At 39.4% G+C, this 27254-nt stretch overlaps 1 protein-coding gene across 17 annotated transcripts in view; it reads left to right on the plus strand.

Annotated features, from left to right (window-relative positions):
• PTPRK (protein tyrosine phosphatase receptor type K) overlaps positions 1–27254 on the plus strand; it is a 370095-nt gene that overhangs the window by 38316 nt on the left and 304525 nt on the right. For 16 of the 17 annotated variants that reach the window (XM_033053758.1, XM_033053762.1, XM_033053760.1 and 13 more), the window contains exon 2: positions 23768–23890. In XM_033053758.1, the coding sequence (XP_032909649.1) occupies positions 23768–23890 (123 nt within the window). Of the gene's footprint in view, positions 1–23587; positions 23607–23767; positions 23891–27254 lie in introns of those variants that run through there. The other variant, XM_033053761.1, reaches the window with a different exon arrangement.

The following is a 27254-nucleotide window of genomic DNA, read 5'->3' on the forward strand; positions in this document are numbered from 1 at the left end:
GTGAGTTGTGTAGTACAGTAACTTGAACAACAGACTGAACAGTGCAGATGCCACTCTAATAATTGATTTTTAGGTGTTGCAGTTCTAGGCATGTTATTTAAGAAACATTAGAAAAAGTGTGAAAATGAAGTTTTCTTAAAACTTGGGGAAGTCCAAAAATAGGGTGCTTCAAAATTTTCTGTTGTCAACAGGGCATTATTAATCTGTTAATTGAATATTTCAGTGCCAAGAGTTGTCAGTCATATTCTACCTTATCTCCCTGCTGCCCCACATCCCCACAGATAAATTCTTATTTTCATATAAATGTTATAGAAGTACCATTTACATTTTTAAAATGGAATATATTTTTTAGGTATTGTTTTATTTCTCTATGCTTAATCTGTTTTATGGAAACTTTTCCAATGAACTTTTATAGGTTCATTAATTTTGTCATTGTTGGTCATTAGAATCTTTTTTCTGTTTATATTCATGATGTGGATCCAGCAGGGCTGCATTTGGGAATATCTGCCTGGTGCCAATAGAAGCAGCAGTTTGAATATCACTGTTTAATTTCCTCTTAAAATGGATCATGTTGCCTTTGGGGCTCTATACACTGGAAATATTCTAACCAGTTGTAAAACTGGTTGGAACACTTGTGTAGATCATGGTCTCTTCAAACAATGCTGGTTTGTCTGACCTGTTTTTCTCTTGAAATAGCTCAATAAAATGACCTCAGACTGCAATGTTAATATGCTGCTTATTGCTCTTCAAACACATTGGGAATCTTTTGTTCCACTTAAAACTGTTTCTATACAATTTTAGATTCAAAATTCCTTTGCCTTTATTTCTTCTTCAGTACAGTATGTTGTCAAGCTTGCCTTGTTAAAAGTCAACAGGATTTGTAGGTGTGAGCACAAATTTGAGAGTGCTAATTAAGGAAACCAATGTAGAATTGCTACCTATTTGAGGCTTTTATCTGCTACCAAATTGAGTTTGAGTTGTCTTGATTTGCGTCTAAATTTAGGTCAGCCCTGCAAAATTGTTCTGACCAAAGATTTGCTCATAAATCTGGTGTTTAGCTGATAGCACAGCACTCTGTATTAGGAGGTCAGGGTTCACTTCACTGTTATTATTGCTAATGTAAATCTGGCCATTTCTCTGTTAGGTTGGCTTTTTGCTCCAGTGAGACTCATTTTTTTTCTGAGCTACGTCAGGATGCTTTATGACTTTGAGCAAAATGTTTAAAGGTTTTTTCCCCTACTTGTATGAGGGAAATATACCATTAAGTCCTCATGACAAGGAAGCATCACAACTTTGAGGCTTCTTTTCCACTTCTTCTCTATGGAAAAGAAATCCCAAAAAAGTCACCACAAATGGGAACATTTTTGGCTGGGCTGTGATACAAAATCATTGCCATTTACTGGCTTTAAAATTTTATCTTAAACGCTGAAAAGTTGTCTTGTTTTGATAGGAGTGTTTAACACATTGAATCCCAACTGAACTTTTTTTCTGCTTTAATTCCTAGTATAAGCTGTTACGGGCATTTTCCAGAAGTGATGACAGCTCTCTGCTGCATTTTTTCCACACAGATGACTAATACTGGGTATGCCCATAGAGTATTTTGCATCAGCTATGGCTGAGTATGCTCCAAGTGTGAGGAACATCATGTCAGCCCTTATCCAGGGGCTGTGCTGACCCAATGCAAAGCTCAGCCCAAACTAATGTGATTTTTTCTAATCTGGAGTTTTTAGTTCAGGCTGGGCTCTGTGTTAATGCAGTTGCAAATCTTTCCAGTGGCCCAGAGTGCTGGCAGGGCAACCTTGCTTCTGCTGTAGAATCAGGGCAGAGCAAGTCCCTGTCTGCCCAGTGTGGATTTGCTGACTCTATTTAGTGAGCCTGACAAAAATCACTGCGTTCCATAACCTGATGTTCTGTGGCTGCGCTGGATGGCAGACCTTGGAGGAGCACCTGCAGGGAGGCCTTACGGCTGTGGGCACATGGCTGAAGTGACAGAGGCACTTTCATCCTGTAATAGGTATTTATAGGTATTTAGTGAGGAGTCCACCTACTTTTGGAGAAGCATGGATTAATTTTGTGTTACTTAGGAAGCTGCAACTGCAACACTTACTTGATAATGGGAACACAGTTTTGCCTCCTAGAAAAGGCAATCTTTTGTGTTTGTGCTTGTTAAGAGAGATTTCACTGCTCTTCCTGGACTTGGCTTTGTCTCGTCAATAAAAAAGACTGTGGATTTCAGTAATTAGTGGGGTTTGCACATGAGAGTAAATGGTTTTCAGGCAGTGGTGACAAATCCTTAGTTACATATGCATTTCCATTAATAAAGGACGTAATTAGGCTTGGTGTTCTTTATTCCATTGGCCAAGTTCCTAGCTTTAGAAATCAAAATGGCTAACCTTTTCAGACTGTCTCATTTCCTAATCAGAGACAAAAAACAATAAGCTATAGCTGTAGTTCTTGTACTGGACGCTTTTATTCTTGTTCCATTTACATTTAGAATGTTATTTTTTTTTCTCTCGGATTTTTAGAACATGCTCTCCTCCTGCTGCAAGAGACACCAAAAAATCTCCACTCTACTAAAACTCTAAAACTGTTATGCTTTACTTTTCCAGTGTAAAGTATTAACATGATGTTGCTCAAAGACAGAACTTGGTTTTCATCACAGGACAAAGCGCAACAATATCTCCTGGAGAGGAGATGTGAGCAAACACTTTTATAGTTCACAAGAAATCTTAAAAAACAGTGTAGATAATGTCTCATATTTTTGTCATACAGGAGAATGCTTTCTTGCACATTGCTGTTTTTTAGCATTAATTCAATGTATCTTCACTTTTAGGCTGAATGCATACTGGTCTTTAAAAAAAAAGCTAACACTGCTGGTAATGTTCTCTAGGATGAAAAACTGCGGCTCTGTGTGCCCACATTTTGCTTGTAGGGCAGAACACACCACTGGTATTCTCTATTTTTATTTTTTTGCATTTTATTTGCTGCTATTGAAGATGAATTATAGAAATAAAATTACAATCACAAGTGCTACATTTGGAAGAAAAGTCAGACTGAAGAGAAATTGGTGAGAGTGATTTGTGCACTATCAAAGCAATTTTGGTCCCCTGTCAGCTCATGCATTACGGAAGAAAAATTGTGGAAATTCTTTAGAAAGTACCTCTTTCTCCCTGCAGCATAGTTCCCTTCCCTTCCAAATCTTTCCTTTCCTCCCTCTGCTTAGTAAGTAAGAAGGAAGTGCTGAATGTAGAGTAAATTGAGTTGGAGTAATTTAATGACCATTCAGTTACTTTCTCTTACGAACTAGGAGAGTGGGCGGTCAAGTAGGTGGTTCTATCAAAGCTCCTGTATGTAGTAGAAGCTTCATTTTCTCTCTCACTTTCTTCCAAGTAAGTTTTGTACTTGTGACACAATAATGAAGCATCCTAAGCATCTAGACTATATAAATAAATTTTGTATATTTTGATGAAAGTTTCAACAGCAACAAAGAATTGGTCATGGTCTCTGTCAATTTAAAGCACTCTTCTGCTCTTTTCTCAGTCAGCAAGTTGTGCACCTATAATGAGTAACTGATGCATAGCCAAAAGCATGGTTGTGACCATCATCTCTGGATGTTTGTTCTGACATTCCAGAAGAGCTAATTAGGAACGGCAGTGGCCCAGCAAGGAGCTGTTGCAGTAGTTTGCCATCAAACCTCAGGATGTATCATAGGCTTAGAGATGAACTGAAACAAAACTGATTTTTTAGGAATTGTTAACCCACCCTGTCTTTAGAGATTCCTCAGAAAGCAGATACTACCTACTAATCTCTTGAGATAATTTGAAAATAAATGAATCTGTAAGAATAACTTTGGCTTTTTTAGGCATGATGTTACATTGTTGAAGAAATACAAGTGTAGTTCTTAATAAAAGTGGAAACTGTTCTAATTTTTACAGGACTTGGTTCTTACAAAAATAAAATGGAGTAGAAATAATTAGAAAAGAGTATTTCAAATAGGGTAGGTGAAAATCTGCAAGCCTTTTACAATGAAGCAATACTGAGTAATGCTCTATAGAAGCAAAGCAGTAACTGCCTCTGATCATCAACCCTCTGTCAGTGCAAGGGGAGTGAGACACTGAGCACAAGTGTCTTATTGCCAGTGCCTTTGTATAAACGCCATTTTATGAAGAATGTTAGTTGTAAGTATATTTTTGTTCATTCTGATATTACATATTTGATTAAAAATAGAAATTTTACTACTCTTTGATCCCTGCTTATATTAAGGGGATGTATAAAACAATTTTTTTCTGTGGAACAGTACCTGGAGTCTTGCTTTTATAAATGATTAGGCCTAAACTTGACTAAAGCTACTTGTTACTTTTGGATTGATATCTTTGGGCACTGACTGACTTTAGACTTGCTTGTTTAATTAGGAGTTTGACATTTATTGTGATAATTTGTCATGAAGTAATTAACAGTGATTCTAACCAGAAATATTTATATTGATTTTTTTTCCAGGTATTCATTTTGTTTGATTTGTATTGATGATTTGTATAAAAATAATTTGATATCAAATTTTTTGTTACTGGAAAAAAAGCAAGTATAACATCTAATGCTTATTCACCGTTATCCTTCTCTTTCACATTTTAATACTTTTGTTTCCTTTCACCTTATCCATTTAAATTAAGAGGCTGCTGATAAAGAGGAGCACCTCTCCTCCTACCCATTCCCTTCTATTTTTGACAGCCCGAGTTGAAGAAGACTAATGTGTTAGAAGCATTAGCATGTGTGTAAATAGCCCCTGTATGTATAACATCTCAACTCAAATATCTGTGTTAAAAAGTTCTTGTAATTTTAGCATCAATCTACACTTACGTGTTCTTGCTATATTTAATCCTGAGTAACAGCTAAGGCTTACTTCACATTGATTTTACATATTTCGGGCACAGCTGACGAGAGGACTCTTCGGCAGGGTTATGTCCTGGGGCAGAACTGTGTCACTCCAGTGCTGCTCCTCATCTTCTTTCTCTTCTTGAACCGACACTTCTTCTTGAATTCTTTACATCAGCAGCAATGTTCACTGCCCCCACCCATAGGACAACTAGTATATTTGTATATCCAGTACATTCAAAACTCTGACTGTTCTGTCAGCTAGTTGTTTGCAGATTAAAGCACCGATATTTACATCTTGTAGAAATGTAAGAGCATTTAATTTTCGTGATTTACCTCTTCAGAGGAAAGAAAGATGAATCTGAAACAATTAGTCTAGTATATGAATTTGTAGCAGGAGGTTTAAAGGTGACCTGAAAATGTTGATTGAATAAACTTAATTCATTTATGGTTGTATAACTTAAAAGTAATTCAAAGTAGATCCTCCTCTGCTTATTTTCTGAAATTAGAGTTGTGCATTTCTGGTTTGCAAGACCTAAAAGTAGCAAAGACTTAAATTATTGTATCAAAGAATGAAGATGTCCCCTTGTTTCTGGCAGCAAAAAAAAAAAGGACAACCCTCTTCAGAGTAGCATTCATATAAAAACTTTCTGGCTAAGGAAAAAAATCTTTAGTTCTTTTTGTCTTCTGCCATCTGAACTGCTTCTAATTGTCTTTCACTCTTTCTAAACAAGCATGATGGATTTTGGTGATGTAAAGTTCATATGTTCTGTATTTTCTCTATAATGTAGATGATGGGATGAGCTGAGGAAATGGCCTTGCTTCATCAGTATGGTGCGAGTTCCTTTCCTTAAAACCCACTGTATACTGATAGTGCTATTTGTACTCTGGCAAAGGAGATGTGAGGATTAAGTGGGATCCCATCTTTCCATGGTTTTTATTTGCGAATTTATTCAGTTAGTGAAGATTCTCTCTTCTGTTGTTTTTAGAAGTATTAATTGCCAAACTATAATGTGGTGGGTAGTCACTGGTCTTGAATAATATTTGAGAACACTTATCTTGCCTAAAATTTTCTGTACAAAATATGAAAATGGATTTGGATCTGCATGCCATTGTGTAACTGAATGCTGAAAGAATGAAATTTTTTTTCTGACAGTCTCCTTCATGTTGGGTTGACTGCTCTCTAACAAATTAATTTATTTCTAGTACTTTAGCTCTTTAATATTTTCTAATTCTCTAATTTATGGATTGAATGTAGTAGTGTTGAGTGGGTTGAAGGAGATGGATTAGAAGGGAGGTAGCAAAATATTTCTGGTAATCAGCTCTCAAATTTCATTACTGCTGCTGTTGATGTGTGTGTAAAAACCAAATCACAGCAGTTTTTGGAAAGGAAATGTCTTGCATTAGCCTATGGCTGCTCTGGGTTGAAGCCTGTGCTCTGTGAGTTTGTTGCTCACCATATTTGGATGCAGCTGTGCTCCACTCAGCTGTAATGCAGCTGGGTCCCAGGCTGCCTGTGTGTACAAAGGGCCTCTGGCCAGCACACAGGTGCTTTGGAAGCGTCCTGAAGTAGCGAGGCTGAGTAAAACCTCATTTCTGTATGGTTTCTTATCCTTTTCTAGTGAGTTGCCACTGACATGACAAAGCCGGTAGTAAGAAAAAAACGTGATGTTTGATACCAAAACAGATCTGAGTACATTAAGTCAGAGGAGCTTTCAATCTTTGTGACTGTTTTAGCAAATGTGTATTCAAAGTGAGCAAATGGCAGAGCATTGTGACTCAGCAGTGGCAGTTGGGGTGGGGATGCCATCTGTAGTCTGAAATGACACTCAGAGTAGCGTGGAGTTGCATGACAGCTATGTGTAAGCTAGGTGGGCCCAGACTGATGCAGGATGTTCAGGCTGTGGAGTAGCAGCACTGAAGAGCAGATGTCCAGAGACTGAGGGATCCCTGGGTAGATCCAATATTGCTGCTGTGTAGGCTATTATTGTGATTTTTGGGCTTAGAGGGAGGGTGCCGCATCCAATTTTATCAGGTGGCCGTAGTAAGTCAGAGACCTACTGAGAGTGTTGCTGAAAGAGAACAGATGTGCATTGTTTTGTTAGAGCTCTTTTTTGGAAATGCTCTGCTGCTGACTCACAAAAGCATTACTAGAGATGGAAAATACGCCAATTGCAGTAAGAGCACACTGTTAACTGCTGTTTTGCAATTCCTGCTTCCCTCAGGATTAAACAAGTATTAACAATAGTTATCCAGACTGAAGCCATCAGCGTAAATAACTACTGTATGGACTGAAGGGTAACACCAATTAGGGCTTTCAAAATGTGGAGTGCTGGTCCTCATACCTACTCTTATGGTCTGTTCTGTTGAGCTGTTCTTGCAGAGACTGAAAACAGTTGCTGATGTTGCAGAGTAGGAACAGGTCACCTAGGGATTATTCTGGATAGCTTTGTTAGTGGACTGTCTCAGTGTACTTTCTAAACGACATCAGTCATCACCATTTTCTGCTGTAACTTTACAAAATGATGCGTCAAATTCAGGACCTCAGAATGCAGCCAGTGCTAAAAATTAGCTCTGTCATATTGACTAGTCTGAGATGGATTATCAGAGAATCTTGCAGCAAATTCTGAGTGGTGATTTAGTTTTACAAAATGTAACTCATATTTATATAGCTGATCTGGCTGACCCTGAAAATTAATTTTTGTTGTTGTTAGTTCAAGGGAGAGTGTTAATAGACTGGAACTAGGCTTTTCTCAGTAGTATTGCTCTCAGCAGTACAACCAATGTCAGAAATTGATTCACAGGAAGTTCCACCTGAAAATGAGGGTGAGCTTCTTTACTGTGTAGGTAGCCATGCAGTGGAACAGGGTGCCCAGGGAGGCTGTGGATTCTCTTTCACTGGAGATATGCAAGAACCTTCTGGACAGCATTCTGAGTAACGTGCTCTAGGATGACCCTGCTTGAGCAGGGAGGTTGGACCAGATGATTCACTGAGATTCCTTGCAATCTGACCTATTCTGTGATTTATCCTGATTTGAAGGTGATTGTTTCTGTCACCAGAAGGTGATAGTTCACTTCAGTTGATATACCTCAACTTTCCCCTAACCCCTGCAGCATATCTCCCTGCATCACAAAAATGAAGGCTGTCTCTAAGAGCTTGCAGTTGTAATGATATGTTGGTGTCTACCAAGCTAACTCTAGCTGATACTAATTTGGGCTGGAATACAAGGAGTGTTTTCCATATAACTGGTCTATATAAAGAACAAGACAAAAGTGTCATGGTGTGTGGGTCACTAGTCACTACAGAGAAGGCGCTGACAATGTCTCTTCTCTTTTCATTGGATAGTAAAGGATGTACTGGCCAAGTCAGTAATTTTCAATTCTCCTTGCTCTGTAGGTGGTATGAGATGTAAGCAGTGCAAGACTGCAGAATAATAGTATTGGCCTCTTGGTCTGACTCTCAGCTTTGAGCTGCACTTGCACTTCATTCTCAACTTCAGAGATGGTATCAGGGCAGTTATAACTAAAATATCTTTTAAAGAACTCTGAAAAGCTACATTTTGTTAGCTACCCACAACATTTGTGCCTTTGCCAGGTTGACTATTCTGAATCTTAAACAGATGTTGTTAGTAACTTAGATGAGTAGTATAGTAAGATTTCCTCTTCCCCATATTGGAATCCTATGGGCAACTAAAAGGAGGAAACACAGCCAGCCAAAGGGTTTACTTGCCTAAGCCTGCATGCTTTCTCATCTCCCTCTAAACAGATCTACCTTATTTCTTATTCTAGCAATGGAGTCTTGTAATTTCTTTTTGTGCTTATTTAACCCCTCATTCCCTCTTCCCCTTTAATCCTCTGTGTTTTAACTGTCTAAACCAGAGGAAAGCAAATCCAACAACAGCAATGGAGGGATAGGTTTCTGCCAGTTACTGCCATGAGTTTTGTTGAGTTGAATTGGCTGGCTTTCTGTAAGTGGCGATAAACAGTGAAAGGTAACAAAAATAAAGTTTGTTCTTTGAAAATGGAGAAGGAGGAAGTGAAAGTGGAATGCAGCCAAAGTGATGGGCTTTAAAAAGAGTCTTTTCAGCAGTGCTGTGAATAGATAAGTGTGGGAGAAGACTAATTTGTCAGGGGCAGAGAAGAGATGCCAAAGCGATTGGGTTATGGGGAGATGAAAGCTAGAAGAGCGTGTATCTCAGAGAAGCTTTTTAGTTATCCTTCAAAAATGGGGTACAGCAGGAGTGAAGGACATATGAAGAGGCTTGAAGGAATATGTCAATGTTGAATGATGGTGCCTGTAATACTTGAGAAAAGAAGTGCTGACCTGAGATCAAGCGCGGAGTGAAAGAGTAAAAGGGTGGTTGCTGCTTGTGCTGCTCTGCTCTAAGGTTTTCAGAAAGACAGGCTGAGGTTCATCTCAGACAGAAAAAGGGTTTGCAAATGCATTTGTAGATGAGGACACCCAGAGATGCAAAACAAAAAGCCTGGAGTCTGTCTTTGTTCCTTCAAAGTGTATGCAAGGAGGGGACAGAACCTCACCATGCTTGTGGGTGGTGTGGATTTGTACTTGAACTTAAAACAACCATTCACCATTTTCAGTATCTGTCACTTCTTTTTTCTTTACAAATTGTGATATGAACAAAACATACCTGTTTTTCCGCTGCCTCTTACTGTTTTGGGGCAGACTGTGATATGGCAAATAATGAGGAAGGAAACTTTTGGTCATACTTTGAGGCTGTTTTATTGCAAATTGCTTATATTCTGCCGGTACTAAAGTCTTTCATTTCAAAATCAGCAAAACTTTTATTATGCTTGTTGCTTCATTCGCTGCATCCAGATTATGTGTTGGCTATTACATATTGATTTTTATATTGCGTTAAACATTTTTATGCATTTCTTGGGTTTTGTCTCTATGAAGTATTTTCTTCTGAATGTATTGCTCTGTATAATGTTCTGTATTTTAATCTTTAAATGATAACTTGGTTGTACAGAGACAATTTTGAGCTTTCCTGAAGTTATAATAGAGAAAAATTAAGAAACGAAAAGAATACAGCTTTTGTGGAGAGGCTAGTATTTTTATTTTAATTTTTGTGTTTTTAAAAATATTGTTTGTTATTTTAAAAATATTTTGAAAATATTTAAAAAAATTTAAAATATGATGACGTGATGCAAGCATTAGGACGCACATTGTCCACTGAAAACAGTTCACATTTCTTTCCTCTGGCCTTATAGTACCAAAACAAACCCCAAATGTGAAGCTTTTCAAATATTTTCTCATTCTATGAGATTTTCATTCTCAGGTGAGATATAGTAGGAATTTCTAAACTTATACTTTTTTAGCAGCTTATCCTTCTGCATCTTTTCTTTCCTTTCCCTAGAAAATTGCATGCTGTTTTAGGTAATGGCATACCAAAAAATGAATTCTTTGTCATATACACCTTTGTGAATATACTACCAAAGGATAACTGAAAAGATGTTGTGAAAACATGGGCATGTAATACTTGTGTAAATTGTAGTTGAATATGTAAATGCCTTGTCTAATTTGAAAAAAGAGAAGTTAGCCCAATAGTAAAGTGTGAGAATTCTTTTTCTTTTTTTTTCCTTTCAAATGTTCTCTAAGCCTTTATTATTTTTATTATAACCCTGAGGAGATAGAAAACCAGAACCACACAAGAATTCTGTATGTAACTTATAATTTTGTAAAGAAATGTTCAGTATTCTTTTCTAAATTTTCTCCATTTTAACTTTTGAATTACCTTTTAGCTATTATTTAGCATCAAGTTGATGTTTTCCTGAAATACTTAATTCAGCCTTAAAATCTAAAGACTGAATGGCAAATTTATGCTCGGACTAGCACTGGCAGTCTTCCAGTGTCCTCCAGGAAAGTTTTCAGCCATAATTTTTCTTGCACCTCACTTCTGTACCATGTGTAACATGAAGGGATATTTTTTCACTTTTATGCTGAAGTGGTAAGATTGTCAGAATAGAGTTTCTCTGTTCTCCTTGCTGTGCTTTGGGCAGTGTGCCTTCAGGACATGGACAGATGATTGACTACAAAAGCTATGACTTCATTGCACAGTCTAAAGTAGGTTTTATTTGACTTTGGGGCTTACACTATTTTAAAAAACCAACCCAGTGAGAAAGATTCTCCGTTTAAGAAATTGGGAGATTAAATACAATTTGTATCTGCTTGAAAAATACTATAATACAGTTAAGTATTCTTGTAAAAGTTAATTTTATTGAAACTCAAGTGCAGATTTGCAGATAAAAACACAAGTTCAAAGTCCTTGAACTCAATTCCCTGGGAAACCATAAAAGAGTATTATCTTTGTTAAATTGTGGTATTTCTACTATTCTGATTGTAAATATTTCTACCCTAAAAAGCAATAGAAGCTTATGTGTGTATGCAATTTCTGTTGAGAGTTTTTTAATTGCACAAGTAAAGCTGAATTTGATAGCATATCTGTAAATTTTGTCCAAAATGGTGTGATGATTTGTGCTGTTTGTTCATCAGACGACCAAATCTGATGAGAGAGGAGACATTATTAGCTTACGTGCACAATTTATTTATATTTTAAATGAGTTCAACAGAAAGTAGTCATTTGGCTACCAGACATAAAGGAATAAAGTGAGTTGTTAGCATGTTGTATGCTTTGAGTGTGTTAAAGAGCTTTGCTGTCAGATTACTCTCTCCCAATGTAAGATACCTAAAATATTTTCCTCACAATTAGGAAGTATTTTGATAAGTCTTACTTTTCTGGAGAATGAAGTAACAATTAATACAAAGAGTACTGTGTGAAATGAATCATCTGATTGACATTTATTTGATTCTTTAGGGCACCTGTAAAGGAAGACTCAGATTTGTAAGTCTAAAGAGGAAAGGTATCAGATAGAAGATAAAAGGCAATCTCTATTTCTTTGTGTCTGCTGTTCTCAGCTTGTTTATTATGAAAAGTTTGCATATAATTCTGTTTTATATCTTCAATTTTCTGTGATACTTTAGTTCATCTTTAAGCATAACTTTGCAGAAGACAATGTTATACTTGTCTTTGTGATTGAATAAAAGGTGTCAAAGCCAGTAAGCAAGTGCAGTGCTTCAATATGATACCAGGGAAAGTATGAGGCATTGATGAGAAAAGTTTAAGATAAGACATCAATTTAATAGATTACGCAAGGACAACACAGAAAAGGATAGGCTTCTCCATTTAACCTTGATTCTGGGAAGGTGATGGAACAGCTCATACTTGAATCTATTTCCAGATCTGTGAGGGACATTAGCAAATACTGCTGACACATCAGTGAGATTGCTGATGCTGTCTTCCAAACAGGAGACACTGAGCACCAGGAAACATTTATAAAAATTCATGGGGTCTATTTGTTGTTGTTCTTGGTCTGTTTTAGTTTATTTGTTTGATTTTGCTGATTTGTTTTTTTTTTTTAACTGTGTGGGCTGCTGCACTCTGGCACAGATCACTCAGAGGAATTGTGCAATCTCCATCCTTGGGGATATTTTCTGGGTATGGTCTTAGGTAACTTCCTCTAGATGGGTCTGCTTGAGCAGATGACCTGCAGTAGTCCCTTGCACAATCAGCTGTCCTGATTTTGTAGATTGGGACCCATTAGATCTTAAATTTGTTATTTGTTGGTCTGCATCTCATTGCGTCCTTCACTAAATTTGGAAGCTTGGCTGTTTGCCGTGATATAGTAACCTTTACTGCTTTCAAAACACAATTACACAGTTCCTCTTTCTAACTTCCTTTCATCTTACTGGATTCCATAAAAACAAATACCTCATATTAAAGTACCTACCACTTTTCTTACTATAAATTAAGAAATTATAGCAGTATCTGCAATTCTGATACAAAAGGATTTGGCTTTTAGTTTGCTGTACCTGTGTGTGTGAAGTTATATTTTAAACTCACTACTGCTCATTACCCCTCCTATTCATGTGCCCAAGTTTTGTGATTTGCTACTAGCTTAATTCTTTATGTACCTTGATGTTTCTCAAAAGATCTCTTCTGAGAGGGTCTCATATTCCTCTTGAGATTCCGGATTTATGCAATGACCAAACTCTTCCATCATCTCTCCACCTTCTTGGACTTGCCTCCTTCTGAGACTTCAGAAATGACCTTTTGTAACAGCTTCTGTCATTTTCAACATCAGAGCTCTTCTATTTCCTTGCATTTAATTTGATCTTCCTTTTTGCATGACCATTTATTATTTTATACTCAGTCTTATGTTCACCTCCCCTAAGGAAGTCCTAAACTTTCATGTTGTCCACATTAATTTTGAGCTCTCTACCCTCTCTGTCCCTTGAGTTCCTTTTAAACTTCCGTCTGTATAACTTATGTACTCTTCTCTCATTTAGTTTCTGTACTAATGCTGTGGTAACTTGTGTTTGTTCTCAAAGAGAAGACTTTTTATTTTTTTATTTTTAAGAGGTTCTAGAACAAACTTTAAACAACTTGTATTGTCTCCTGTCACATTATTTTATGGCTAAACTATTAGTATGCTAAAAAACAGTGCCATAGAGAGGTACTTGGGGTTCCTGGTTGGCAGAAGGTTGAATATGACTCAGCAGCGCCGTGGCAGCCAGGATGGCCAAGAATGTCCTGGGGGGCATCAGGCACAGCATCACAACTGGGCAAGGGAGGGGATTGTCCTGCTCTGCCCTGAGCTGGGGCAGCCTCACCTCCAGTGCAGGGGGCAGTTCTGGGTGCCACAATATAAAAAAGAGATTACAGTAATTTCACGAATACAAGCCGCAGCAATTTGACAAAAATTTTGGTGGAAACCCAGAAGTGCGGCTAATAGTCGGGGGTGGCTAATATGTGAATAATTTTCTGACATTTACAACCCCAGACGTGCCAGCCAGGGCGCCGAGCCAAGCACCTGCCAGTAAAAGCCGGCATTCTGCGGTTGTTACAGTGTTACTGTGTTGCCCTGGTTCCCTGCAGGCAGCACGGGGGGCGGGGAGAGAGGCGGGAGAGCTCTCTTCTTCCCTCCTCTGCCGCAGCCCAGGGGAGGACAGGTGGGGGAGCGCGCTGCCATTGCCACGGTTCAGGGAGGAGATGGGGGGGTGCACCGCCATTGCCTCGGCCCGGGGAGGACGGGGGGGGGCGCGCCGCCATTGCCGCGGCTCCGGGAGCCAACGGGAGCCCCACGCAACCATTACCGCGGCTCGGGGAGGAGGCAGGGTGCTTTGTCCGCGCCCGCCGCCGGCGCCACGGGCGCGGGAAAGCTCCATCCCTGCCCGCTACCGTAGGAGCGGGGGAAGCTCCGTCCCTGCCTACCACCGCGGGGCAGCGCCGACCCGGGGTGACCAAGCCCGGTGGCGGCCAGCCCAGAGCAGCACCACCGAGTTGGGCCACCTGGCCCTGTCAGCAGCCCCTAGCAGGCCGAGCCTGCACAGCCTTAGCTGAGCCAGTAAACCCCGCCCTGCCGCAGTTCTGTTACTAATTGCACGCGGGTCCTCGCTGCGAACGACAGAGCGGCTTATATTCGTGTGCGGCTTATCTATGGACAAAAACCGAAATATTTGCCAACACCCAGAGATGCGGCTTATACTCAGTGCGGCTTGTATTCGTGAATTTACTGTAAATTATTAGAGAGCATCCAGGGAGGGCAATGAAGGCCGTGAGGAGCAGCTGAGGTCACTTGGTCTGTTCAACCTGGAGAAGGAGAGACTGAGGAAAGACTTTATCGTGGTCTTCAACATCCCCACGAGGGGAGGAGGAACAGCAAGCACTGATCTCTTATCTGTGGTGACAGTGACAGGACTTGAGGAAATGGCCTGAAGCTGTGTCAGGGGAGGTTTAGATTAGATATTAGAAAAAGGTTTTTCACCCAGAGGTGGTTGGGCACTGAACAGGTTCCTCAGGGAAGTGGTCATAGCATCAAGAGTTCATGAAGTGTTTGGGCAATGCTCTCAGGCACAGGGTGTGACTTTTGGGGCTGGTGCTGTGCAGGGCCAGGGGCTGGACTCGATGATCCTGATAGGTCCCTTCCAACTCAACTTATTCGGTGATGTGTAGTTGTTTTGGTGTTGAGTTGGTGGCATGCTTAGTAGAGACAGAAATTCAGCTGTGAACTTATTTCTTCCAAGTCTTTGTTTCAGCGCTTTTTTTTTTTTCCCTTGGAGAATAAGTTACAAAAATCTAGCCTCAGTGTAGAAAATTTTGTGATTTAATGTGCTGTTTGTAGAGCTGTCTTCATTTAGCACTCCTCCTGAGTTTAGTTTTGTTCTTATCCATTGCCTTTTAACAGTATATTGTGAGAATGCTTAGAAGAAATGCCTGAGATTGTGATAGCTACACTAGATTTTCTACAGATAAATACTAGCAGTGTATTGGGAAAGGTGTTGTTTTCAGAAGCATCATTTTAAGACCACGTACCCACTAAAAAAATCGAAGTGAATAATTTATTTTTGAACTCTCAATTGTGTTCTTGAAGTCAAAGAAGTTGTTTGCTGGAGTTTTACTATTGGCAAAGTTATGAAAATATTTATTAATTTCAAGGACATGATTCCATCCCTCAATACCCCAATTTTTTATATTTGAGTGGTATAAGTTCTTGTCACCAGTGCAATTGGTCAGAAGTTGCAGGAATACTGAAGCTTGCAGATTATGAACTGAAATATGCAACATCTTTGTTGTTCTGTGGATGTTTTAGCTTAGATATTGATGAAAATCTATACATTGTATCGAGAAACTGTTAACTCTTCTCATGGTTTCACAAATATCTTGTGGATTGAAATGGAAATTGTCTTGGTAACCTCAGATCTATAAAGTGATCTGCATATGTAGGGTTGTTTGCTCTCCACTGCTTTGCCCATGTCAGGGAAGGATGAAAATGACATAAAGCAAATGTGACTTTTCAAGGCTACCTGTTGTCACATCTCCAGTAAAGAATAGAGGAACTCCTTTTACCTGTAGAACAAGAGGAAATTTAAAGACAATTTTGTTTAGATTATGTTTTGCTTAGTTTGGAAATTGAAAGATAGATAGCATAGAAGAGACTACTTTTCTCCCCTTCATCTCTTTCCTTTTTTCCATCCTGTTCACCACTGGTAAAGCATGGAAAATATTCCTCTTGGCAGTGAATGTGCAGCTTTTTGAAACTGGAGATGTACAAACTGTACCCAAGCTGGGTGTATAGAGTGTGAGAGAGGCTAATTAATAGAAGAAATCTAATAAATGGCATGGTCAGGTAGACCACATCTAGTAGCGAATCTTCATGCTCTTCCAATATCTGAGGTTAGGATAACTGCTGGCATTAATAGCGATATCTTACCCTGAAGAGTACAGGAAAGGATGTCCACCTGAGGCTTCATGCATTCTCCACAACTTGTGCCTAATAATTATCCAGTTCCTATCTTTCCATTCTAAAATTAGCTATTATTAAATTAACTATTAGTAAGAAATATGGAAGACTGAAAATGAAAAGGAATATGCATAGATCAGACTTGATTGTGAACTGTTTAGCATTTTGTCCATTACTCTTCTCCTTGGTTATGGTGCAACTTAATGACTTTTGGAGGGTGGGATTGGTTTTAATTTCACAGTGATTTATAGCAAGTACTGGTATAGGAGAGGTTTGTCCACTGCCTTGTTAGAAAAATTTATATTAGTAGAGGTGTTTAGATTATTTGACTGTTGTCAACACCAACAAAAACCCTACTACTAAAGTGTAGCAATGTTACTTTAGGAATAATTAGCCATTTTCCTATTTTGCTGTTGGTGTTTACATTCTTGAGACTTGGAGTTCCATGCTGAAGTTCCTAAGCTAAGAGTGATTAAAACTTCCTGATATTTAGAACAAGTCTAGAAAAATTTTAAAACATCATTTGTAGGTAGTTGAGTTTAGTCGCTTTTTTTTTTTTATTGCTATTACCTGAAATCGGTTGATTTGTGTAATTACAGTAATTTCACGACTATAAGGCACACCTTTTTGACTAAAATTTTGATCGAAACCCAGAAGTGCACCTTATAATTACGTGCATCTTATATATGGACAAAGTTTGGAAATTTGCCAACCCAGCTGTGTCGGGCAGTAGTGCCGAGGTCTGCGGCGCAGGGAGGGCACCTGGGGCTGCGTTTAAAGGCTACGTCAATCTGTGAAAAATGTTTGCTAATTGAACACCTGCCATTAAACCCCACGATCACACGATTCCGTTACTAATTCGTTACTTTATTGTGTGCAAATCCCCGCTGCAAAAAAACAAAAAAGTGTGCCTTATAGTCCGGTGCACCTTATATATGGACAAAGTTTGTAAATTTGCAGACACGCACAAGTGCGCCTTGTAATCCAGAGCGCCCAATACTCGTGAAATTACTGTAATTTTAGTACTACAACATAAGACACCACTCTAAGGAAGATAAATATTCTTAGTATTTAGTATGACTTCTCCCTGTAGTGGAGAATCTGTAATTCTCATTAAGTGCAGATCTTTTCATAGTTATTTTTTTAACACTAAATAATGCCTCTGATCTACTTCCTTTTTAGGTGGCATAGGTTAATTAAGGTTGTTTCAGTGTTCTGTTTCAGTAGGTAATATTTAACATAAGCATTCTAACATTAGTCATTAAAATTTATTCTCAAACTGCATTAACATCAATTCTTAGTATAGTCTTAACAAGTGTCTGAATGCTCTGCAGTCAAGGTATGTTAAATACTCATAACAGAAATAATGTACTGCCTTTAGAAGATGAAAACATCCTGTGCTTCAAGGTGTACTGTAATATAAACAGGTAAATTAATGTGGCAGGTGGGTGATTTTTAAAAGCAGAACTTGTACCTGGATGTGTATGACTGAAAAGATACCTGCTATAGCACCTTTATCTTCAAACTTTGAATTCACCACGTGGTGTAAGAAGAAAAACAAAAGAAACACAGGACTTTTACCTGATATCACAGATCAACATAATTTTTTACTGGGCTCTTGCCATGGAGCTAACTACTTGGATAGATTTAGAGCTATTCATTATGCTTTTACAGCAGGTGGTGGAGAAAAATAAAAGCATGCTCTTAAATAAAGCAGCAGATTGTTCCAAATAGTCATTTGAGCAGAATGAGAAAAGAGTATTTCAACCCTGATGTGACACAATTGTACCTGGAAGTCCCAAAAGAACCCATTGGTAACTGACCCCTGTGCACAGGAGAAGTTGTACTGACAGAACTTTCTTGTGTGCCTCTAGTACAACACTTCTCTTGTGCTCTTGGATTTTCTTTTTTCCTCCATTGTTGGTGATCTGCTTGTTCCTAGTGGATGAGTTTCTGGGATTACAACCAGCTTCTTAAAATGGAGGAGCATGAACTTTAAGATATTACTAGTGTGTTTGTGTTTTGCATAACACCAGGAGTGATCACATGCAAAAACAGATCTCAGAACTGATCTGTAAATTTGGATGCTTTCAACTGTCTTTCTACACATGCCATTCCGAGGCTGAGAAAAACCCTTTGTCATGTTGATAGGTTATGGAACTAAGTAATGAAGAACACTTCTAAAATCTAAATATTAAAACTGGCATACAGACTTTTTACATGCTATTAGGGAAAACAGTATCCTTTATCTAGAAGTCAGTAGATCTCCAGTGCATTGTTCCTATAATGCTATTCATAATAAATGTTAGGAGTATCTTAAATTTATTTTAATGTTGTGCAATTGATTGTTTCTATTCTAAATAATGGAAACGACATATTCTCAAGGGAGTGCAGTGAGAACTTTGGAATTGTTAGGTAAAGATCAGATATTCTTTTTGTCCTGAGCTGACGAGCTGGGAGTTTGCAGTAAATGTGTAATGACCATCCATTTGTCAGTGGCAGTCATTGGCATGTGCTGCTTCTAGTCTTAAGCTTATTTATATGTTAACCTGGTGGAGAAAATATCTGTTTACCCCCTCTTTCCCGGATTGTTATAAAAGAAGGTACATAAATCAAAATCATAGGGCAATGTCAGTACCAAGTGTTGCTGCTAAGGATTTATCATTATAATTTTAAAAAAAATCTATTTTAGCTTTAAATGTAAATATATAAATAATTCAAAATAGCTTTTTATAGTTATTTTGGGTTTGTGTGGCGAAGTTTTGGGGACTGGGAAAGGCGTTACAGGGGTGGGTTCTGTGAAGAGCTGCCAAAAACTTCCCCTGTGTTTGATAGAGCCAATACCAGGCTCCAAGAAAGAGCCTGTCAGAGACAGTGGTAGTGCCTCTGAGATAAGAGATTTAAGGGGAAAAATTTTCTGTGTGACAAAGGGTATTTTTAGGATTTAATATTATTGTTCATTGCGCTACTTGGATTTGATTGGTAGTCAAATTGAGTATGGATTGCCTATGATGGTGAGATACCCAAAGGTCTTTCAAATTATTTTTCTGTCCTCTGAGAAGGGGCTAGATAGAGCAGTTTTGGTGGGCACATGATGTCCAGCCACAGTCAATCCCCACAAGAGATGATATATAAATCTTGACTATATGATTAAATCTTTATTAAATCTTTGTTCAATTTTGCTTAATTTTGGGGATTCTTAAGATTAATTTTGAGATTAAATTTAGGTTAATCTTGATGACCTTGTTATTAAGCAGAGCTTTAATTTATTTTCCAGGAGTTCGGTGTGGGATATTAATCTTTCTTTTTATAATGAACATTTAAGATTCTTTATCTTTCGTAAATGAAAATGGACAGGTAAGCAGGAAATGTGAGGCTAATATGGTTTATCGCTTTTCTTTTAGAAGGACGTTGAAGGGAGAGTGGGAGAGTTCTTGGTCTGTTTAAGCTGAAGTCGATAACCTAGTGAAGTTTATGAGAAAAAATAATGGATACAATGAATTGTTTTGCTTGGTTTCCATGAAATGTAAATTTTTACCAAATACTTCATAAACGAATCAACAAATTTGATTGATCCAAAATACAATTAGTAGTTTGATGAGATAATCATGACACTTAAAATTCTGTCTTCTTAGTTTTACTGTTCCAACTGTTGGTGAGGTGTTTGTTTCTGATAGACTACTTGCTTTTTTTCTTTTTATTTGTCTTTGTTGAGGGTGACTTGATGGCTGCTGCCACCACTGCAGGTGTGGTAGTTCATGGCTCTGGTTGATGCTGCCACATCCAACTCTCTGGGCCGTGTTGGCAGTGATGTTTGAAAGAAGGAGATGCTACTGACTGCCTTGCATCCCAGTCTCATCAGGTTGCTGAGTTCAGACCAATCTGGTGTATCACTCTTGATGGACAGCTACTGCTGTTTTTTCAGAAGCATGGTAATAGAAATCTAAGGTAAATGTGGATTTAGATACTGCAAGATCCAAAAGCATTTGAATGTCAGCATTGTGCTTCCAGCCCAGAGATTGAGCAGAGATGTACAAATCACTGTGGCAGGATGTGTGTATTGGTAGGTATGGACAAATTCCAGTGGTGGGGTAGTATTGAAGTGAAATCTTAAGTTATACATCAGTGGTAGCTAAAGGAATGTGGTGGTGATAGGTAATGGGACAGTGGTTGACAGTGAACTACTGTTTTATTGAGTTTTGGGGGAAATTACAAATAATTTAGTAGGAGATTTCTGACTTGTCATTTGTAGCATATCAGCAGACTGTTGTCAAAATGTTAGGTGAAAATATGAATGGGTACTTGAGTTCAGCCGCTTAACTTCATTGGAGGGTAGTAAATGTTCATCAAGTTGATCCACTATCTTCCCTAAACAATGCTATTACATTAATTGTGGACGGTGACCCAGTAGCTAAATTAGGGTGATAGTAAGGCCAGACCCACTATGTACTTTTGTCAGATGTGGTTTTACATTTGCATGGTTTAATATTTCATTTAAAATGTAGACAATTTTGAACAAATGGCTGGGGAAAAAATACATCGCTGCAGGTTCCACACACCCACCACCTCTTCTGCTTGTGTTTTCCACACAGTATGTTGCACTAGGTTTGTCTCTTACTGCCTGGAGTTATTGAAATAGCATGCAGGCAATTGACTTTTAAAACAGAGAAGGAGAGGTCTGAATTTACTCATATTTTAAGTCTTAAGGAGTAGTCTGCAGGGGGTTTGAAATGCTTGGCCTGTCTTGTGTTGTACTAGATAAAATACTACAGGATTGGTTGTAGTGTTGCCTTGTATTGGTTGCTTACTTGCCTTGAGATATCTCTGTATGTTGGTAAGAGATAAGGTGGCAGTGTGCTCCATGAGAGGAAGCAATTGGTTCAAGTAGTTGTTACAGGGTAGATTTTGTGATGGGTTGATGATCTGTCCTGATAAACTTTGCTTATGTGCATATGGTAAATGCACACTTGCTTGTTCTGTGGGTGCAACCATGATGTGCACACAAGGAGGTTGGGATTGCTTGCTGTGTATTAACAGGTACGTTGTTTTTGCTAATCAGAACTCTGATAACTAAAATTAATACTGGATACAAAGACAAGCAATTAAAGACATTAATCTTCCAAATGAGTCTGAAAGATTCATTGGTAGTTTAAATTTATATACTGAGGGCACTTAAATCATTAAAAAGGGTAATGGGTGCCCTGCAGGCATGTGCTTCAAAGCCATATGTCATTTTGGTGCTGGGACAGCAGACTGATAACTTCCCTTTAAGGGAAACTGCTATTCATTTATCAGTAAATTGTTGAAGGAAATGTACATTTTTTTGATGTACAGTGATCATAGAACTGTAATGTAAGTTAAATCAAAATGCAAGATTTATGTTCTAAGTCTTTTTGGCTTTATCATTGTAGATGTTAATTAGAAAAGTCTCTCACTGGTAGCAGAGGGCACTGGAGTTGGGACATGGAAAAGTATAAATATTTCTCTGACACACAAATACTTCTCTTGTGCCTTGCAGTCTTTGACAGTGACACTGATGTAGTAACCAACTTAGTACAGGGAATAAAATGTGGTGTTTTCGTTGCTGATGTTGATGATCTCCTTTTGTTGTCACAGGGTGATGTTTGAGCAAGTGTTGTTAATACAGAGATGCATAAGAAGTTTTAACGGCTTACAGTGCAAGGGTTTAGAACAAATTTTTCTTCAGTGTAGAATTTTCTGTCTTGGTGTTGCCCTTTGCCAACTGAAATGTTGGTTAACAGGTACTTCTGGGAGTGCCTGGGTATGTGCCCAGCAATGGGTTTTGGTGATGTAAGATTGTCTAAAACTTTGTTTTGTCATTCATTCAAAATGACAGATACTTTTGAAGATTTGTGGGAACTATTTGAGTTATCCCAAATTGAAGATGCTACGCAACCTCTTGGGGTGGGACTCAGTGCAGATTTGCTTACGGAATTTTGTAAAAAGAACTTTCTCCGCCCTAGATATGAACTCTGTTTGTCCAAATTCTGTCTGTAATATGATACTTGAATATACTGTTTGGGTGGGTTAAAAACATTTTCATTCTCAGTGACATACATGTGTAGTCTTCCTTTCCTTTTTCTCTGAACTTTGAGTTCCAAATGGTGTATGTCTTGTACAGTAGCCCTTGACGGTCCTCCATCTCCCCTTTTCCACTGCCAGCCCATTCACCTCTTGAGTGCAGTGTGAGCTGGTGGGACTCTGGCAGGCCTGGAAGGGTGCTGGCTGTTTGCGCTGTGGTGGTGACTCATCATAGGGCAACACTGGAATATATTGTAATAAGGGGTTATTGTTTGTTCTTGCAGTACTTGTCCCCTATTTTGTATTTAAAAAGACAGACAACGAAGTCAATACAAATAGCCTTGTTATTCTAGCAGTGCCTTAGCAAAAGAAACTTTGGTTTGATGGGCATTGTTATTTGGATAAATGTGCCTAAAATACTGAGGACAAGGAGAAGAGGATGCAAGAAATCTCCCCTGACTTTCAAAACTTGTCTGTAGTTTAACTCTTGGGTTCTTATATAATTTTTCTGGATTAAAAAATGCCATCTAAATAATAATGAATTCACTGTGTTTTCTTTTTCAGTCTATCCTGCTATTGTCTTTTGTTTTTGAGTAGGAAGAGCAAGCTCTAGGGCTGTGTGCCATGCGCAGGGATAACAGCTGCTGCAGAATTCTATGCATGACATCTGTATTTTCTTGCCTTTACACTCTGCTTTTTCTTTGACCAGGAACTTTTGATTCCTTTTTTTCTTCCTTCTCAAACCTTGATCTTTTTCTGTGATTGTCATGCTTGCTTTTCTCTTTTCCCAGCCTACTTAATAGCCTTGAGTGAAGAATGGAATAAAAAACTTACTGAATGAGACAGGGTAGACATTACTGTGCTAAATGGGAATTCTTTTTTTTCCTTTTTCCTCCTATCGTTTACATTCCTTCCATTCTTCTTTCTCTCTGTCACTTCTCACAACTTTTGTTCTAATGTTTTCATATCTGTTGTTTGTGTGACCCTGAAAAAATGTCTTGCTATGTTATGCTAGACTGATTTAGTAAAATCAAGATTGCCCAAGTCATTCTGCAGCAATTATTTAATTTCTAAGTAATTTTAATTAATTTTTCTGGCTGTTTTGGACACAGTATTTACCCTTGTTGCCAGTGTTTGGATTGGTTATGCTTACAATGCATCAGAGTTCTTGATTTTCATCTTTGAGCTTGGTCTATTTTCAGTTTCCCCTGTGGTTTAGATAGCATGTTGCTCTTTGTCACACAGACTCTGAGATAGGTTTCACTTGAATTGGTGACTTTAGGCTATGATTTGCTCTGACAGAAGGTGCTCTTGGGGGTAATTGGTTGTGTGGAGTAGTGACCTTTTTGCCAAAGAGAGGGGAGCACTGATGGGTGAGTTGTTTGCAGGTTTTAGCTTTGTAAATGCAAGCCTATGAACTAAGGCACAAGGCTATGTGGGGACTGGAGTTGTGGTGGGCCCCAGAGAAACACCTCTGCTTGACTCTTGGAAGTTCTCTGCTTTTACATAAACTAATCACAAGTTTCTTCTCTAGGAGGATGCACATTCGATGATGGTCCTGGGCCCTGTGACTACCACCAAGACCTGTACGATGATTTCGATTGGGTCCATGTCAGTGCTCAAGAGCCTCACTATTTACCACCTGAAATGCCTCAAGGTGAGAAACCTCACAGATACTGAAGGATAAGTTTCTGTATAAACTTGGAGGCTCACTGAGTATGGCCTCAAGGCTGTGGTCTGAGATCCCCACTTTAATGTCAATAATGGAGGTAATAAAAAGGAGCAAATATAACAAATCGGTCTTGGTAAGTGAGAAACCTTCTTAGATCAAATACCCCTTTAAAGGGGTGAGGTGTAGGGAATGGATAAAGGAAGCCATAATTTCCTCTTTATTTGGTGTGGAATTCCTGTTGATTTGAAGTTAAATTCTGTGTTTTATATGACAGCCAATGCATTGATTTGATTATGCAGGTAGGCACTAGAAGAAATGGTGAAAAAAGGATACATGCAAAAACCCCATACACTGATTCCTTCTTTCCCCTCCCCCTCAAACCTCCTATCATCTGAAGGTAATCAGAAAAGCTTTGATTTATGGAAATATTGCTGTTGTTAATTACTATTTAGGACAGGTAATGAATAACTGAAGAGGCACAGCCTACATGACCTTGCCTGCTCACCTTTGATGAACAGCTTAATCGGCGCTTCCCAGACAGCATGATATGCTGAGAGAATGAAAGCATTTGAAATTCAGCTACATTTTCCAATTAATAATACATTAAGTAATTAATCATGCAGAGGAGGAAAAAAGGTCATGGCTATTTTATTTGTGTCTAAAAGGTTTTGTGAAGTGAGGTATGTGTGGAGAAGGAGTGGGAAATGTTGCCACACAGAAGTAACCTCACCTCTGCACCATTCCTTCCCCTTCTTTTTGTGTACTGTTGCAAATTACTAATGGTAGTTGATCTATATAATTTTACTACTTAACTGCTACCTAGCTGGGTTCCCCCTGCTTTGGAGTCACTGATAACGAGCAGGTGTTACCATGCCCAGTAACTTGCAAAATAGGTTAATTAAACAAGACCCCACTTTATTTAATGGACTTCTTTTCTTCAATTGTGCATAAGGAAGCATGAATTTAAAGCTTAAACCATCATTTGTGATGATCTTATATTAAAAAAGTTCAGAACAATATCTTCCCTAGTAAGGCTGAAATTAGTTACTATTCAGTTTGAATTTTTCAGAATGTACATGTTTTTTATAAAGGTTGGAGGTATCTTAATTGTGATGGAAACACCATTTTGGGAAAAACTTTGTATTCTCAGACCTTTGGTACACCTTGTATAAGAATAGGAGCAATTTGAGGAATTTTATTTTGAATTGATCAAAATGACAAGATAGTTTCTTGTTTTTCCCAAATAAGATACCTCTCATCTTTAGGGCAGTTTTCAGAGTTATGACACAGTTCTCTCTGGCATGTGATTTCTGTTCGGTTCTGCTATATACTCATTTTCTCTGAGTGTAGCACATGGATCCTTTCAGAGGAAGGTTTTTTTTTTTTTTAATCTGTATGTGTGGCTGCTCAATAAAAAAAAAGAAAAAATCAGAATAAAGTGGTTTTTTAGCGATAGTCCAAAAGAGACACAGAGGAAGCTCTTGTTATTATTTTTTTCTTCCCTTGAGTAGGATGCTAGACTTCTTCTATCAAACTTGATGTTTGGTGATTGAGATGTGGACTAAAATTAAGCTTCAAATATTTTCTGATCTGATGAACTTCCCCTTAAAAAATTCAGAGTCTTCAGATTCTGAAGATGCATGCCATACCTAAATATTCAAGTTCATTTGTGCTTTAAATAGCATGATTTTAAATTAAGTCTGAAAAGGTAACATGGTTCTAGAATGAGTGCTGAATTCTTCCGGTGGATCTGCAGGAAATGGAATAGCAAGAGGCTCAAGCAAAAGCAGAGGGGAAGTACAGTAGTTTCACGAATACAAGCCGCACGGAGTATAAGCCGCACTTCCGGTGCCTCGACAATTTACTGTCTTTGTCAATAGATAAACCGCACCCCGAATATTAGCCGCACTTTCGTTCGTAGTGAGAATCCGTGCGCAGCTTTCGCAAATTGGCCAATTAGTAACAGGATCGCGGCATAGCGGGGTTTACTGGCTCGGGGTGGGGCCAGGAAGGCTCGGCCCGCAATTGGTTGCCGACGGGGCCGGCCGGGTGGTGCTGCCGCCGCCGCCGGGCTCGCTGGCCCCCCTCTCCCGTCAGCACCGCCCCGCTTCTGCGTTTCCTCGTCCTGCCGGCGGGCCAGCCGCCGCCGCCGCTGCCAGGCACGCCGGCCGCCCCGCGCCAAGTTAGCTCGCCCGGCCGGCAGGGCTGCCGCCGCTACCAGGCTCTGCTGGCGGGACGGCCGCCGCCAGGCTCGCCGGCCGCCCCCTCCCGTCTGCATCGCCGTCACGTTTGCTCGCCCTGGCCGGCACTGCAGGCCCCCGCACCACCGGGCTCCCCCACGCTGCTGGCCCCGATTCTGCTGGGCTTCCCCCGCTGCCAGGCAGCCCCACCCGCCGGCCTTCCTGCTTCTGCCATGCTCCCCTGCACTGCTAGCCCCAGTTCTCCCAGGCTCCCTCGCCCTGCTGGCCCGGGCTCTGCCGCCCCCCATGCCCCGCCCTGCTGGCTCAGGCTCTGCCGCCCGCCCCCCACACTGCAGGCCCCGCCTCTGCCAGGCTTTCCCACCTCAGCTGGGACCGGCCGGGCTCCAGCTTGGCTTGGGGCTGCCGCGGGCTCTCACTTCCGTGTTGGCAGCTTTTAGAATATTGTTCATGTATTAGCCGCCCTCGAATATTAGCCGCACTTCCGGGTTTCCACCAAACTTTTGGTCAAATTGGTGTGGCTTGTATTCGTGAAATTATTGTAACTGTGTGCAGTTATCTGCTGTGCAGTGTTTTAAGATAGGTGACCCTGATTACTGTTGAAACTGTAGGTATGACAGCATTCTACTGCTCATGAATAAGTTACCCATGTAGAATAAAATGTGATAATGAAAGTATAGATCAAATTAAACTGCAGTTTCCGTTTTGAAAAATGCTCTATTTTATAAGCTGTAGAAAAACTCAGGAATCTTTTAAGGACCACTTTTTACTGTTCTGTTGGCGACAGACAGCAGAGAAGGGAAAGAGTACCCAGAAAAACTAAGCAGCAAAGGATCTGAAGTCCTGGAGTAGGGGCAGTTTTCTTTCCACTTCTTCCCAGGTGCTATAATCCTTCAGCTAGGCACAAAACTCCAATCAACACGTCCTCTACATGGACAGGTCTTTTGTAGTGTTCGGAGCCCTTGTCTTTTACATCTCTTTGGGATATAATTAAATGGGGGTTTCAGGTATAGATCTGTCTCAGGAGGAGTCCTGTTTTACCACTGTGGTAACAAAATAATACCCTTACAGTGAGTGTGCATCTTTCAAAGCTCTAACTCCACTACGTTCACAGAGAATTATTGCAGTTATAGAGGAATACATTCAATATT

The sequence above is a fragment of the Catharus ustulatus genome, chromosome 3 (genome assembly GCF_009819885.2).
Source record: "Catharus ustulatus isolate bCatUst1 chromosome 3, bCatUst1.pri.v2, whole genome shotgun sequence".
NCBI lineage: Eukaryota > Metazoa > Chordata > Aves > Passeriformes > Turdidae > Catharus > Catharus ustulatus.